Source organism: Poeciliopsis prolifica, unplaced genomic scaffold, assembly GCF_027474105.1.
Source record: "Poeciliopsis prolifica strain line A6 unplaced genomic scaffold, Auburn_PproV2 SCAFFOLD019, whole genome shotgun sequence".
In the NCBI taxonomy this organism is placed as follows: Eukaryota; Metazoa; Chordata; class Actinopteri; order Cyprinodontiformes; family Poeciliidae; genus Poeciliopsis; species Poeciliopsis prolifica.
In genome coordinates, this window is record NW_026562394.1 from 7457627 (window position 1) to 7472312 (window position 14686).

Consider the following 14686-nt stretch of genomic DNA (forward strand, 5'->3'; position numbering starts at 1 on the left):
CTTTTAAAACAAAGTTGCTTTAAAAGTTGCATTTAAAGTCCACTAGAAGTGTCAACTTTGTGTTATTTTGTAAATAATGACACTTAAAATGCAAAATTGGCACTTTGAATGGACTTTTAATGCAACCGTTAGAGCAACTTTGCATTAAAACCATCATTATTTACCAAATGACACTTCATAACAACAGTCAGACATTCATAAAACCTCATTCATGTTTATGACAGTCATGTCAATCTTATGCACAACCCATCACGTAAAGTGCTACCAAAAAAAAAACTCTTAATTGTTGTGTGTGAGCTACATAGCCTGTCATAGTCGGCATCTCCCACACAACAGCAAGGCCAGAGAAGAAAATGTGTGTGCCTGAAGGCTTCTTCACTTTCTTCCTCCTCATGCTTGTTAAGTTGGCCTCTATTTCTGCTGAATTTGCAGAGCCTTTCACAAAAGCTGACAGCTCCCAGCTATAGCACATATATGCAGTATGATGTGCATGAATAAATATGAATAAAATGTGCACATATTTATATTCTCCTAACAGAACAGTGAGTTTTCTAAAGTTTGTGTTTGGTTTATCTTCACTATTTATCACTGGTTCTCCATTGTCTTACTCTGGTGTCGTTTTCTGTCTGCTTTCCTTCTCTTTAACAATCCTCACCCGTCACATTAATGGCTGGAAATTGTGCTGACTTTGAAATATAGGCTACAAACACAAGACTAGCTAGCATTCATATTTCCCAGTGCTTGGTTTATAAAGTAAGGCTGACATTTATGGTATCATCTTGAATTTTTGCTTTGCAGAAGCAGTGACAATACACAAAAAATAAGTAAAACCTTCAACATGACGGCCTTTGAGCAGTGAAACAAGAGAATGGTCAGCTTTTTGGCTACTGCTTAATTCTAAAAAGAGCATCTGATGACATCACATTGAAAGCTTCTTTTGAGTATTTTTATGGGTTTGTTTAGTTGTTTTTGGTTTGTTTATTTTTGGCATTTTACTTAAATTTCTCCATTAAATGGCTTCTGAGCAGCTGCCACCAAACGGGGGTCACCATCCATGAAAACACTGACTGCGTTTTGAGGAAATTCAGCAACAATCTTTCACAGTATTTGAATATCCAGTTCACAGATGGGAAGCCAAAACACCTTTATAATCAAAGTTCTGATTAAATTCCTAATTATATTCTCGACGTTCATGATTTTATATTCAACGAGAACTGCCTTTTGAAGCATCGAGTAAAAACGGCCATTATAAATATAACGCTTGCAATATACTGCAAAGTTGTTGAGCTCTGTAGACTGAGAGTAAACATACTTAACACTTGTATCAGTGCCAAGAAAGAAAACAGATCAATTTAAACTAGAAAAGTTAAAGGTTATAAAATCAATGGCATCTGAGTGGGATAACTTCAAAAAAGTGTTCAAAATGTGTGTATTTGTTGGGAGAAAACAGCAACAGACTGCAAAAACTAAAAAATACTGTGCAAATGACAGCAGTGGTGTTATCTGAAATGGGACAAACTGCAGAATGAGACAGATTGCAGCGGCGTAAACACTTAACGAGTCTGAGTTTTGTGGTGAACAGTGATCGTTAAATGTCATAACATCTGCTGGGAGGAAGGAGGTGTGATATTTCTCATTTGTGCACATAGGATGCAGCAGTTTGTCACTGAAGGACCTCTAAGCTGTTAAAATAAGTAATCTTTAAATGTATTTTTGCGCAATTCATTCACATCCGAAATCTTCAATTTAAACTTAATTAGCCTTAAACATTTGCTGCCTAATTTACAGAAATCCTGTTGAGCACAAAAATCAATCAGGTGGAAAGATTCAATTTGGAATATATGAACATGAGCACAAAATAACCTTCTGAGGGCTCTGAGCAGTCCACTCACGAGACGATGACCAAAGGAGAAACACTGTTCAGGGCTTACCCATGCGAGAAAGACAGAACCTGTGCTTTATGATGAGGAAGTGGTTTTCGACTGATGAGAGCGGAAGGCTGAAATAAAGAAGAAAAGAAGAGAACACAGACGAGTGTCCCACCGTTGACTCTAAAGAGAACCGGCCTGCGCAGCCATCGAGGAAGTGGCTGGATAGCGTTTGTTGTGAGAGGAGGGGCGGGTGGAGTGGGGAGGAGCTGACCGTATCGACCGAGGTGGAACTGCAACACACACACTGAACACACAGAAACACCAGGAAGCCCAGCAGAGGAAAGAGGGGGTGGGGTTGCGTAGGCGGGGCCCTCTCTCCTTTTCTCTCCCTCACTCTGTCGGCGTCCAGACGACTTGCTCCGAAGGGAAAATCCTGATGTGTCCAGGCGGGCCCTGATCCAGAAGCAGAGAGAGGAGAGGAGGTGACAAAATAGCGGACAGGAGAAGAAGGAACCATGGAGGAGGAAGAGGAAGAAGTGCTGAGCTACTTGGACAAGGTGCTGGAGGAGGAAGACGAGGTGTTTGAGTATGGAGATGGCGAGCTGGACCTCATCACTCCGATACATAAACAGTTCAAGGTGAGGTGAGGCGGCGCTGGACAGCCGGATGCAGGAAAAACACGCCGGCGATGCAAACATTGGAAAGCTGATCCACTCGTAGACTAACTGAAATTGGAGTCGTCTTACGATGTGGCGTCAATGTGTTTGTTTTTGTGCTTGTGAGACATCTGTGCCACAGCCGTTTGTGTGTGTGTGTGTGTGTGTGTGTGCGTGTGTGTGTGTGTGTGTGTGTGTGTAACAAAGCAGGTCCTCTGGAGCACATGTCGGTTCACTCTGCTGCTCTTTGAACACTTCTGATTTCTGCTGCCCAAGCTAACTTCTGTCGATGTGTGTGTGTGTGTGTGTGTGTGTGTGTGTGTGTGTGTGTGTGTGTGTGTGTGTGTGTGTGTGTGTGTGAACTCCGCTCTGCAGTTGAACTGTCTCACACTGCCACAATATCAGCTCTGTTATCTCAACCAGTGAGCTCAGGGGCTGCAAAAGGAAAGCGTGTATGGAGAATCCTTCTGTGTTGGGGAGGGAAAAAACAAATACTTCCTTGCTTTCTGGATTTCTCATCTTGGCCTTGCTACACAGTAGCTCTTTGTACAGCAGAAGGAAAATATTCTTCTTCCTGTCCTTTTTTTTTTCTTCCCTCCTTCCAACTTTCTACGATGTATTAAACATTTAAAAGGTAAAGTGAGCCCTTTCCTGCACTTTAGCAAGTTTAGCCATTTGTCAGGTCTAAATTCCATCCTGCAGCGTTTCAAAAGTATTCATACTGCTTAAACGTACTATCATTTTGTCACAATAAGTTGTCCTGGTAATTATGGCGATAAATGATACTAATCTTGTTTTGAGATCATTTTCAAGTAATGTATTGATAATGGAATAATAATGAAAGTTTGGCCTCCTAAGGACCAATAAGCTTTAATTTTGTAAAGAACACTTATCAGTCGAACTGCAAGACATGTTAAATATCTAAAATAAAACATAACAAGCAAAGGTGATAAATAAAAAACACACAACTGAAACCACACATTAAATGGATTTGAATGTCACTGTAAACAAAGTATTAATCATCAGAGTGGAAATGATAAATTACTTACTGCAACAAAAAACTTATACATTTTAATGTCACAGACCAACACAAAGTAGTGTGTACTTGTGGAGGGGAATGAAAATGATGAATGTTTTCAGTATTTTGTTTACAACTAAAAATCTAGAAGCTAAAATCTATTTGTGTTCAGCTCCCTGTATGCTGATGCATCTAAAAAAAATCTAACCAGTCATTTGTGAAATACTAGAAGCTTCAAATGTCAATAACCTGAGATTAAATTTCTTACAAGTGGACTCTATTTACTATTTACTATGTAGGTAGATTTTACATAACGGTATCAGAGAATTGTCTCAGGCGAAGTTAAATGCAAATGCACGCCACACTTTTCAGATTTTTATTTCTGAAAAGCTGAAAATAAATTTACAGATTTATTTCACCAAATCTTTATTTAAAAATGCTTAGAATGTTGTAGTAGCAATCGCACCAGTCACACTAAGCAATAAATAAATGAATTGCGTAATAGATTAAAATGAGCTCGATAATTTCCATTTGGATGACGATATTACATATCGTTGAAAAGTCGACATTTTGAAAGTAATACAAATTGACAACCAGTACAAAATAGTTAGTTGCATTGTTCTTTAACAAAAGTCCTAACTGGCACTTTTTGCCTGTTTTTCCCATCTTACCTGAATGATTGATATGTTTTTAACTGTAATTTTATTTCGAGACTTCATTTTAAATATTTCTTATTTGATTTTTGTTTTGTTTTGATATTTAAAATGTTTCCTAGTTCCATTGTTAAATGTTCTCAAATTGTTTTTTTTTTATCTTTGAGAGTGTATACTTTCCTTTATTATTATTACTATATCGTTGGAAATGGTCTCAAAATGACATTATTACCAGTTATTGCTAGGCCTGTCACGATAACAAATTTTGTTGAGCGATTAATTGTCTCAAAAAAGTTTTTGCGATAAACGATAATATTGTTTGAAGACCATTTTAAACTGATTTGATGGAAATGATGTAATAATGCATGTGATTTCCTGCCAAAGATAGATGCACTTTATTTTCAAAAGAACAATTAACACTGGAACTGATAAACGAAATAAACAAAACAACCAAAAATAAAAATTAAATGGATTCTCAGTCTCCATTAACAAAAAATGTACTTGAATAAAATCAAACAACATAAAGCCAAAGTAGAAATAAACACTGCATTCAACCAAAAGAGTGCAGATTATGAAGTCTGTATTGTATATCACCCTTCTGTAATAATTAGATTTAAATAGAGAAGACGGTCACATCCGACTACCTGATGCAATAGTTCACACTACACACTTTTTTGCCCCGATTTTCCCCTCGACGACAATCTTAAAACGTTGGATGTTCTCTAAGATTGTTGCTTGGGATTTCATAACCGATCATCCTGTAGTGTGTGGTGTGTTACCGTAGATCGTCGTGGCCGCGCCGATCTAAATCAGGGGTTTTCCCCGACTGTTAACGCAGTCTGTTGAATGTGACAGGTAGCCAGTCAGAAAGCGCAGAACCCGACATCGGAGATTAAACAACATGAATGTTTATTCAACATTTCGTGCAAAAAATATAGAAATGATGAGGGGAGGAGTTGGAGCGAAATTGCTACCGTGGTTGATAAACCCGGTAACTTTTCAGCTGTTCTTCGTTAATGTGACTTAAGTAGGTTACAATGAGTTTCATTCAGCTGACTCTAGCCATATGCATTGCAGGCAGATTATAGTAAAGCATCCATTAATGCCTGGCTTTAAAATTAGTTAACTGGACTTATTATTTTGTGTCCATTGTTGGACACCACATGGTTCGATCAAACAGTTATATCTAGGATTTCTGTCGGTTAGTTTGTGGTTTCTCAGATTTAGAAAATGGGCCGACAATCGGCCAACAGCTTTGAGATCGTGCAGCGCACGCTGGGCACTACACTGAGGAAATGAGGAAGGCAGGGTCAGTGGAGAGCACTGGAGTTGAGCCTTTTTTCATTCAGTGTCATCAACAGAAAGAGAAAAAGGCTGGAAGAAACGATAAAGCCGATAATTGAAATGAGGTCGATAGTTTTAATTTATCGTGCGATTAATTTCATACATTGCAACCTTACTCTGTTGTTTTGGGTCTCTCGTGTCCTGTTAAGAAAATAGAACCTGGTCCAATCCACAGAAACGTCTGTGGATTGATGTTCCACACTGCTAACTGCGGTGTCAACTGCAGTTAGCATTTGGACACTGCACCAATTCAAAACTTCTAAACAGGTAGCTGTGTCTTTAAAAAAAAAAAAAGACTGGTGAATCACCACACTTTGTGTGGTAATCGTTCACAACGTCATCACAAACCACACCTTTGGTCTTCAGAGATAACGTCAATGTCAGTGGTACCTGGTAGTTGAGACGGATTTAACACGTAGAGCCAAAGTTGGGCGTTCTTCCCCCTCTCTTAGGGGAGGGCTGGTGTGCTGATATCATCGCAAGGATCTGTCCGTGTTAATAATTAATCATCCTTTCTCCTCACTAGTTGCTATTTGCAGATCCGTGAAGGTACATGTGTGTAAACAGATTCAGAAACCCAGCCCAAAGAAGACAGTTTATTTTTTTCTATCCACAGAACTGATAGTATCACAATTTATTTTATTTTTTTTTATCTGATATTGTGGTTTTATGACATGAAGCTCTCCTACGTGGTACATTAAATTAAGCCTTTTTTTTTTTTTTTACTGGAATGATTGCACTTTTCTTAGCAGATAATTAAGTGAAAACCTTAAGAAGAAACTGCTGCCTAAAAGTAAAACTGCATGTGACTCAACTATTCTCGCACTCGCTGGCTAAGGAATGGTTAATAAAATGAAAGAAAATGCCCTGACCTGGGTTATGTACTGTGGAAATATCATAAAATTGCGTTCCTGAAGGAAAGTTGCCTGGAAAACGGGGAGGAAAAATAAACCATATTAGCGTGAAAGTCGAGGAAAAATGCACAGAAACCTTTTCTATTGCTCTTCTGAAATTCAGAGTGCTGCCGTTAAGATGACGCTGAATGTTACGCACACAGAAAAGACGCCAAAACATTCATGCAGATTTAAATGAACAGTTTGAAACGGATGAAACACGATCTAAAAATAATTGTTTCTTTGAACTGGAAATTTCATACAAACTAGAGGAACTGATTGGTATTAGACTTCCACTGCAACCTTTCTTGACAGATTTGCACCTTACATGTATTATGTGAAGAAACTATGGATCTGTTGTCCATATGTTTCAATAAGCATCCAAAACATTTGGCAGCAATATACAGCTGCTAAAATCACCTTTCTTCCACGGCCATTTAGACCAAAAATGGCCATGATCACATATATGTGATTGCGAACACCATGTTTATATTTGAAAAAGTTAGGATTTTTCTAACACAACAGACCTAATCAGAAAAAATGTCATGTTTTGCTATAAAACATGATCATAGCTGTGACTTCTTTGACACTGACTTCTATGCATAGCTGCAACCCGGACGCCAAATGAATGAGCTAAATCACCATCAATGTTTTCAGATCAGGAAATCGTCTCACTGCTCAGGTTTTATGGATTCCTGTCAGGTTTTTGTTTCAACCACGTGTGTTTGCTTTATTCTGGTGTTCACACGGTGCCGTAACTGCTCTGGCACCATGCAGGAAATGAATTAAAAGTCGTGGTCCTCCCGTGTGGTGCCGGCATGTACTTTGTGTTCACTTCATTACAGCGTTGTGTATTGTTTTGCAGGGAGATGTTGAGAAAGGGCTGGAGATGAAGAAACTGGTGCTGTCTGGGTTCTTGGCCAGCGAAGAGATCTACATCAACCAACTGGAGGCCCTGGTGTTGGTGAGACACACACTCTCACACAATCGCTGTTTAGTGGGTCAGAAAATACTCAATCATATTGAGAGCTGAACCGCTGCCACTGCAGTTTCCTGAAACTACGTTTCCCCATGCTGAAGCAGCGCAATATGTCATTTCCTGCCTTTTTATAGCCACACGCTGCCCTATGACCAACATGGGGTTTTACACATGTCGGATTCAAGATAACCACTGTTCAGTAAAGTTGGAATTAATAAGTAAAGATGGAAAATCAGTAGTAGCAGGTTTTGTAGTGAGTTCATCGAAACAGGGTCCAGTAAAGTTAAATCTGTCATGACTTTTAAGTAGCTGCCGACTCAGCCGTCTTTGACGACGCAACCAGACGTTACTCAACACAACCCACTCTGTCTTTTTCCCAAAGTCGCTGGGTGTCTCCAGAACACATTTGCATCATATTTTTTAGCCCTACTTTGTTTTTAATCACCGTCTTTTATGTTGAAAACCGCAGTAGCAGAGCAGCGCCGAATTTGTTTCTGCTTGTGTAGTCGTTTATAGCTGCTTTGAGTCTAAACCACTGTCACCGCAGGCTTGCCCACGATGAGGGATTGTTGTAAAATTAGCGACTTGACGCTATCGGCTGGGCTTCTGTAGGCAGACATGTATTATATAATCAACTCAGCCCAACTGTATGATGTTTGTATAAACATGATTTCAAAGTACTTATAATTGAATTGGAAATTAACTAAATGCTTGGACTGAGTTTGAATGAAATGGGTTAACTTAATTTGATTCTAATTAACTGTCATGATGGACGCCTGTTTATCTTCTAAACTGCCTTCAGATGGCGTGTATGTAAATAAACTGAATTTAATTAATCTGTTTACTTTCAGTTCACTTTAATTGAGTCATATAACACCAGTGTTTTTATTGTTTTGGTGTTATATGGTTTTAAATTCTTCACATTCTGAAGCAATACTGTCCTGATTGATCGATTGCTTCCTTCCTCTTCATTTCATTTCATTTTCTCTGTTCAGACTGCACATACGATCCAATTACATATGTTGCTTGTGTGTTTTATATCTAGAAGTGGGGGTGGCCATATGGAGTTAGTTTTACTGCGATATTTTGAGGTACAGTTGTGATAATAAGTGGCGATAAGAACCATTACTTTTTTAGGTAGCTGATGCGTCTCGAGTTTTATACATTGTTCAAGCTTTTACGTTGAATGACACTTTTTCACATCTTCTATGGAGACCACTAGCTATGCACTGCAACACTGTTTGGACATTTGAAATTATTTTTGATGGACTCGACTGGTCTCGTGAATGAATAGCAAACTTTTTATGCAGTCTTTCATTCTCATATATCTACTGGATCCAACTGTGCACCTGTGGCCATCATGACCACTGTATAAAAACAGTGAGCTAGCCTGTCTGATGCGCCTTCGTCCAACCTTTGAAATCAGAAATACTGTGACTCGTTGACAGCCCAAGAGAAAGCTTTTAAGTTTTTCTCTCTTATCTGGACCCTGAGTCCCTCCCACCTGAACGAATCTGCTCTCAAATTCGACATGATCTAACACTCCATTAATTCAACCACTGCCAGTCAACTAGATTTCTTTCTCCCTCTGCAGCCCATGCGCCCCCTGAAAGCCGCAGCCACGAGCTCGCAGCCCGTCCTGACCATGCAGCAGATAGAGACCATCTTCTACAAAATCCAGGACATCTTTGAGATCCACAAAGAGTTCTACGATGCCCTTCTGCCCAGCATACAGCGCTGGGACGAGAAGGTCACCGTGGGGCATCTGTTCCAGAAGCTGGTGAGTCTGACGTTGCCTCAAGACGTTAAACTGCATGGGTCTTTTTTATCTTTTCTTTTTTTCCCCCTCTTTGATGTCATCCGCAGAGAAAATGGCTGCTAAACAGAGAGTTTTCAGGCTTCTCTGAGTTGGCTGCCAAATTTAGACAAGTGATTCACCAAGTCGCTGTTCCTGTTTGTGCGCGCGTGGCCCTGACATTTGCAGAAATAGTCCAGCTTTCAGTCTAATACTTTTGTTATTGTTGTTTTGTTCAGAAATATTGGTGTCAATATTACCTTTGACCTTTGTCACATTAATCACCTTTGCAGTGAATTTTGAAATATTAAGCTTTATCAATTTGGTTTAGCTTTTAAAAAGTAAACAATTAAACTGAACTGCTTTACATGGATTGTAGCTGATCTTCTATTCTGTAGAATCCAAAATCCATTATAGTCATTGAAAATTGTTGAATTCAAGTTATATTTTCAGTAACAATTTGCAGCAGTAAGCTCATATTGGAGTTCATAGAAACTGATTTTGTTTCTCTACTGTTATTTTCTTACGTTGTCTTGAATCAGGCGATTTATGTCCTGTAGCTGTTTCGGCTAAGACCGAAGGTTCTGGTGCATAATCTGGGTCTGAATCAATCCGATGTCTGTTCCATCATGAGAGATCCTGTGCTGTTGTTGCTGTGATTAGAGCAGATACTGTGTTTTCCAGCTCAGTAACAGATTGTAGCATCTATTTTTCAACACGACTGTGGCTCAACTTGCTTCTGATTAATGGTTGCTTCTATTGGCTGCCAGCTTAAAGAGCCAAGAATCCTCTTGGTTTTTACTACACCTGTCAACACATGAGCTGATGTCTTTTGTGTAGCTGTCCAGTTATGGCATAAATCTATAGTTTGTGTTCATCTTTCTTGGAGGATCAGATTTAGACACATTGTAAAGTATTCAAGTCAGCAAATGGCTGTAAATGTATTCTTGTGCCAAAAGTTAAAGCCCCAAATTGATGTACTGGATGCCATATAAACAAGCAACATAAAATCTAAAGGGGAAAAAAAAACATAAAATCAACATAAAGTTTTATAACTTTTGTGAAATCGGCAGTGTTAAACTTTTTTATATTTATTTACATAGTACCCACAAGCTTCCCTTTCACTTGGGATTTCATCAACAAAAAAGAGTGCATGTTATGAAGTGGAAAGAATCACATTAGTCAATTATTGAAATAATCGTAAACTAATTTAGTAATCGATTCACCATAAACTGGAGTATACGATTTCAAAAAGGGCCATTTGTTGAAAAAGTAACATTCTCAGAGCAGTAATTAGACCAGAACTGTTAAAAAATATAAATATGTTTAATTTAAGTTTTTAAAAAAAAAAAGAACAAATCTTTGTCAGTAAATATGTCCTAGCCAAAACTACTCAAGTGTTAAATATTTTAGCTTAATTTGGTGCAAATTCACTCAAGGAATTCTATATCACTGCTTTTCAGGCAATAAAATGTTTATTTTCTAATTAACTAACGGCATTGACTTATTTGTTTATGAGAACCTTCTTGGAGCACACAGCATCAGGAAGGCGTGGAAATAGCAAGAGATTTTGAATAGAAATTTAGTCAAGTCTTCCAGTAAACAGAAAATGGACCATCAGTGTACGATATTATGATCCAAAACGCATGAAAAATCAACACAAAATCAGCATCATTCCATAGTTAGACCAGCTTCCAGAGTCAAATCCTGTCAACCCCCCCCCCCAAATGTTCCTACATCAGAGTAGGCCTCAATTGATTAATAAGATTAATCGTGATGAATTGATTACTGAAATAATCTTTAACTAATTAAGTGATCAATTCAGTGTTAACTGGAGTAGACAGACTCAAAAAAATGCAATTTTTTTAAAAGAAAACATAAGGATGTATGAGAAAGGCTTAATTTTTCATTAAAAATGAATGATTATCAGATTAATTGATTAATCATCAGAATAATTGATAGACTAATTGACTACTAAAGTAATTGTAAATTCTTCTATACATCTTTCCCAGGGGTGCCAGGTCATGTACACAAACCCATCTCCCCGCCCAGTTTTTGTCTTTTACAGTCAGAAAATGTCGACTCACCTCATGCATGCAGACCCAGGGTAGTGTGAACAAATGAAACGTTTATTGAAAGTGTGCCATTAGCTGATGCTTAACATCAGACCAAATGGTACAAATGACTTCAAACTTTCCCTGGAGTGACTTTCTTCTGCTGGGATCACAGGAGTCACACCAGCAAGAGTCAGCTATTACTGTAGTCATCAACTCCCATCTGTGCTGTTTAAATGTGCATAGATGAGCATGTTGTGTGACAGCAAAACATTTAGTCAGAGTGGCAGTGTGAGAATACAGATGGCGGCGTAATTAGCTGCTATATGCATCCTGCTGCTTCTCATCGGTAGCGTGGAGTCCACTGGAGCATCAAGGAGTTCCAGGAAAAACGAGACGAAAGCTAGCTATGCTTCCCAGTTATCTTACCTTTCTTACACAAGCTTCGAGTCAGTTTGTTTTTAAAACAATAAACAAAAATGCTACTTTTGACCTTCTGCATAAGTGGACAATATCCCGTCGTTGAAAAGAAAGTTAGGGCAAAAGATGTGATTTTCTGAAAAACACCCCAAAGTTATAGTTTTGGTTTTATACTCTACAAATCCAGTAAAATCCTCAATTATTATGGGACAGTGGTATTTGCATGTAGATAAGAATAACCTTGAAGTGCACAAGAGTCACTGTACGTACCCAGAGTTTATATTTTAGTCAAGATATAGATCAAGAATTACACTCTTGTTTGTTTACATTAAGCTTACACTTAATATGGGGCTGAAACAATTAATCGGATCAATTAATTGTATTAATCGTGATTAATCAATTATTGAAATCAACTAATTTAATCAATTAATAATCAACTACTAAAATAATTGTCAGTTGTAACAATAATTAAATGATTAATATAGTTGTGATAAGGATAGAAATGAACTGTGGTGTGTCCCAACAGAACTGCTGTTTTTGGATTTCCTACCACTAAGAGCAGCACATGATAATTCTGCAGCCATGCCGTCGTTCAGTGTTTCAATTTGTTGCTTGTTTCTTGTGTCTCAATCGGATCATAATCCTATTAGTTGTTTCTAGAGGTTTTGGCCAGAGAGTGCAAACAGCTGATTTTTGATCAGCAGTGTCAAATGCAGAAACTATAAGTAGTTGTTTATGTGTTTGTGGACAATACTGCTCCCATATTCCCTCATTTTCCACCTGCCACTCTGACCGACTGCGTGAAGTGTTGCCGTTTTCCCCGGAGCGCCGTGGGTTTCCTCCCATTCCGGACACTTTGTCACAAAGTGCCGAATCAACGTGAAGAAATGTTGTGAATTTATATCAGTGTGTGCTTCCCACTCTCTCTATTTCTGGAAGTTTCTCTTCTCCTTCCAACCTTGCGCAAAAACTCACTTCTTTTTGTGATAATGACGATTGAATCCTTATTTGGCTTGGTTTTGCGTTAAAATATTGAACTTGTTGACTGAGTGAAATTTTTCTGTTTGTGCTGAAAAAGACCAAATGTGTGTTGAAATGTTATGCGATAGAAAAACACACAGTACTACTTTTGACTTTCTTTCATCAGTGATTTTCTGTTTGCCACTTTTCCATCACATCCTGATTTATGGGGTGCAGGACTAATAATTATCGACCCGAGCTGTCGATTTCTGCAGCTAAACCTTTTCAGAACCTCATCCGCATCTAAATTATGTGGTATGCCTTATTGCTTTTGTTTACAGCTAACAAAGTCCTTGTTTTTGCGACATGACAAAATGTAAAAGTTGCGGGGATTTCAATACATGTACAATGCTTTGTATCTAGAAGAGCGATGGGAGGAAATGAAGATAAGATTGGGAGTTTAGGAACAAAAGTAACAATAGCCTCTGATTCACTCTGTTCAGTTAAATCCACTCGCTTTGATAGAGTGCAGTCAACTCTCCAGCTTCTGCATTCAAGCTAAACTGCAGCAGAGTGCATATGTACGCACTGCTGGCCTGCAGCTTGTGGTACAATGCACACAGTGCAGCAGAGTGGGGCTGCTGGAAGATGGGAAGAGAAAGACAGAAACTCTTTCAGAAAAGGGGAAAGCTTATATCTACCAGTGGTTGGACATTAAGGGGTTTTGAAAGGGATTTGTTGACTGTTAGTGGGTATTTTTATTACTTTTATGCATTCATGCCAGACAGGACCGTAATAGTCTGTGTCCGTGCATCGTTAAAAAGCCTTAAAATCATGTAACAAAAATTAAGGCCTGAACATTATTTCAAAAAGTAAATTGGACTTAAATACGTAAATCATATATATTTTATGTCGTTTTTTTTTTTTTTTTTTTCTGGTGGGACTTTTATGTCAGGCAAAAATTTGAGTCGCACTCATATCTTCTTTGCGTTCTGTGACTCAAGATTATTGAGAGAAAAAAAAAAGAAACATTTAAAATGCTTACTTAAATTTGACTACGTATTAAGACATGTATAAAACTTTTTTTTTCTTACGGTCTTTTTATATTTTCCTGACTTATCTCTTCTTCTGTCATGGTGTAGGCCAGCCAACTGGGAGTTTACAAGGCCTTTGTGGACAACTACAAGAACGCGCAGGAGACGGCGGAGAAATGCAGTCAGGCCAACTCCCAGTTCCAGAAGATATCAGAGGTTAGTTGTTTTTTGTTTTTTTTCTTTACAGTAAAAGCATCGGTGGGTAGACAAAGAGCTGTAACATGTCTGCCAAGGAAATCAGGAGCATCCATTGGCTTATGTACTTTAACGTGTATTAAAAAAACTGTTGTGTGTGAGAACAACAACTTTTATAGGTCTCTACATCACTGATTGGACAGTAAACAGTTGTTTGTCTCGGCTCCTACAAATCCTTTTCACTTAGGTGATGATGAACAGAAACAAAAAAGGGAAGCAAATTACGTTTTAAATAATCCTTTCATTCTGAGAGCAGCTGTTTATGGGGAAATGTGCTCTTAGTATGAGGAACATGAGCTTACCTGTGTGAGTCATATGATTGAACCATTTGACCCACACATGGACACATTAACAGAAATGACAACAGTTAAAGTTGCCGTATGTAACTTTATTAGAAACTGTTTTTTGCACATTTGTTAAAACTGTCACCATGTCATGACGGTTTGCAATGAGACAGATAATCTGTGAAAAGATCAATCTCCTCCACCTACACCCTGTTCTGTTATTGAGCTCTAAAGAAATGCACCACTTCCGACCAAAAACAACCAATCAGTGCCAGGAGGCGGGTTGTAGCGCTTTCACTCAACACCACATATTCACTGCTAAATGTGCTAACGGCGAAGAAACAATTCACCGTGACAGGAAAACCGTTCATTCGCCGTCAACAGTGGCCATGCTAACTAGCCTAGCATTCACAACAAGATCTGCTGATGGGGAAAAGCTGTAGCAGTAGCACAAAGCAACGGCACGACCA

At 38.5% G+C, this 14686-nt stretch overlaps 1 protein-coding gene across 5 annotated transcripts in view; it reads left to right on the top strand.

The window, feature by feature from the left end:
* The window catches only part of abr (ABR activator of RhoGEF and GTPase), a 121211-nt gene that overhangs the window by 45808 nt on the left and 60717 nt on the right, over positions 1 to 14686 (top strand). For 4 of the 5 annotated variants that reach the window (XM_055043360.1, XM_055043361.1, XM_055043363.1 and 1 more), the window contains exons 3-5: positions 7301 to 7399; positions 9009 to 9194; positions 13786 to 13893. In XM_055043360.1, coding sequence (XP_054899335.1) covers positions 7301 to 7399; positions 9009 to 9194; positions 13786 to 13893 — 393 coding nt within the window. Of the gene's footprint in view, positions 1 to 2205; positions 2510 to 7300; positions 7400 to 9008; positions 9195 to 13785; positions 13894 to 14686 lie in introns of those variants that run through there. The other variant, XM_055043364.1, reaches the window with a different exon arrangement.